This window comes from Tupaia chinensis, unplaced genomic scaffold (genome assembly GCF_000334495.1).
Source record: "Tupaia chinensis unplaced genomic scaffold, TupChi_1.0 Scaffold000182_1, whole genome shotgun sequence".
Taxonomy (NCBI): domain Eukaryota; kingdom Metazoa; phylum Chordata; class Mammalia; order Scandentia; family Tupaiidae; genus Tupaia; species Tupaia belangeri.
In genome coordinates this window covers 1,845,425-1,847,356 of record NW_006159657.1, presented here as the reverse complement: position 1 = coordinate 1,847,356, position 1,932 = coordinate 1,845,425, and the positions used below count along the sequence as shown (strand labels likewise).

The 1,932-nt window shown below is 53.8% G+C and overlaps 1 protein-coding gene across 1 annotated transcript in view; it reads left to right on the top strand.

The window, feature by feature from the left end:
- Positions 1–1,116: 1,116 nt before the first annotated feature.
- TEKT5 (tektin 5) overlaps positions 1,117–1,932 on the top strand; it is a 51,763-nt gene continuing 50,947 nt past the window's right edge. The window contains exon 1 of the mRNA XM_027771059.1: positions 1,117–1,885. Within this exon, the coding sequence (XP_027626860.1) occupies positions 1,319–1,885 (567 nt within the window). The 5' untranslated portion in view covers positions 1,117–1,318. The remainder of the gene's footprint in view (positions 1,886–1,932) is intronic.

The following is a 1,932-nucleotide window of genomic DNA, read 5'->3' as shown; positions in this document are numbered from 1 at the left end:
GTTTGTTTGTTTATTGGGGAGGTTTTTGCTTGCCAGAGAGACAGAGAGAGATAGAAAGCGAGAAAACCCCCCCCCCCCCGGGGGAATGGCCACGCCGCAATCCCTTCTCCTCCATTCTCCTCTCGGGATCTTGGGCACGCACGCACACGTGCCCGACGTGGGTTTTAAGCCACCAGGTCCGGGACACGAACCGCGGTCGACCATGTGGGAGTCCAGCGACATAGCCATTACGCTAACTGCTGGTCCCCCTCCTTTACTTAAAGTCAAGAGTGATGAGGTATGATGTCCGCAGAATAAAATGCACTCTTTTAGTGGAAAGTCCTGTGGATTTTGACAAGTACATTCAGTTGTGTAACCTCTGCCACAGTCAGGATGTAGGACAGTACTGTCGCCCCAACCCCAGTGTTCTCATTCGCCTCCGTGAGCTCTCCCCCACCTCCAGCCCCTGGCAACTACAGAGCTGGCTTATCTGTATGGATTGCTCTTTTCCAGAATGCCATGGAATCACGCAGGTGTTGTGTTTCGAGCCTGGCTGCCTCCACTGGGGCTCATTCGTGTTGTTGAGAGCAGAGTTGTTGAGTGGTGCTCCCTGGTACAGATGGGCTACCTGGTACAGATGCCATCTTGGGGACAAAGACAGGAAACAATGAATCCAGACAACCCTGGTCCTGAGCCACGCTAACTGGTGTGGTCTATGTTAGAATTTCTCCTGTATGCCAGGTTAGGTCTGGGAAGATTTGGTCACTATAAGGAGTGTTTGTTTTGTTTTAGAGTTTTTGCCATGAGATGTGTGTACTTACCCGGGACAGAGAGAGAGGGAAAGTGAGAAATCATCCCAGAGGGGATGGCCACACTGTAATCCCTTCCCTTCCATTCTCCTCTCGGGATCTTAGGCATGCACACACTCCTGGCGCGACTTTCACTTCACTGAGTTCAGGACTTGACCCACACAGCTGACCATGTGGGATACAGTGCCTTAACTTTCACGTCACCTGCTGGCCCCTATAAAAACAGATTTTAAAGTGGTTTATTTTTGTTTGTTTTCATCTTGTTTGTTTAGTTTTGTTTTTGCATCCCAAATCTGCAGGTTGTGAGACTCACATTCACATTGTTGACTTTTGGATTTCACCTTTTGTGATTTGGACAACATGGTCCTGGCTGGCCTGAAAGTGATAAGAGCCTCTCTCCCCCAGGCTTTGTGACACCAGTGCTGAGTCATAGAGGTCCTGCCAGCCCCTAAGAGAAACCCTTTCTCCTTTCCTGGTGATGCCTTTACCCCTTGGGCAGAGTTTGGCCCTAGTGCGACTGACGGAGGAAGATGGAGTTTCTTGGAACCACTCAGACTGCCAGTTACTGTGGCCCCAAGAAACCTTGTGGTCTGACCACGCTGCCGGCAGCTATACAGGATCCGATAATCCAGGAGACCTACCAGCCCTATTACCTGCCAGGGTACCGCTACCTCAACTGCTGGAGACCCAGCCTCTTCTACAGGATCTCCAATGCCCAGCCCTGTCCAGATGAGTGCCACAGCGCACTGAGGCCACCCACCATCCTGCCAGCACTCCGCTCTGCGCTTTTCTGTCGCTACAGCCCCCAGGACTGGGACAAATCCAACCAGCTGCAGGTGCGTGGGGCTGAGGCCTCCCGGCTGTGGGCTGGCCGGCTGACGGGCGACTCCATGCGGCTCATGCAAGATAAGGACCAGCTGACGCGCCAGATGCAGGAGGGGACCTCCCGGAACCTGAGCCAGAGGCTGTCAGACATTGGCTTCTGGAAGTCTGAGCTGGGCTACGAGCTGGAGCGGCTCCTGACTGAGAACCATAACATGGACACGGTCAAGAGGCGGCTGGAGTGTGCTGCCGAGGAGGTGAACTGTCCCCTGCAGGTGAGTGCAGGGCTGGGAAAGAATTGCAGTGGCTGGGGGCCCGCCGC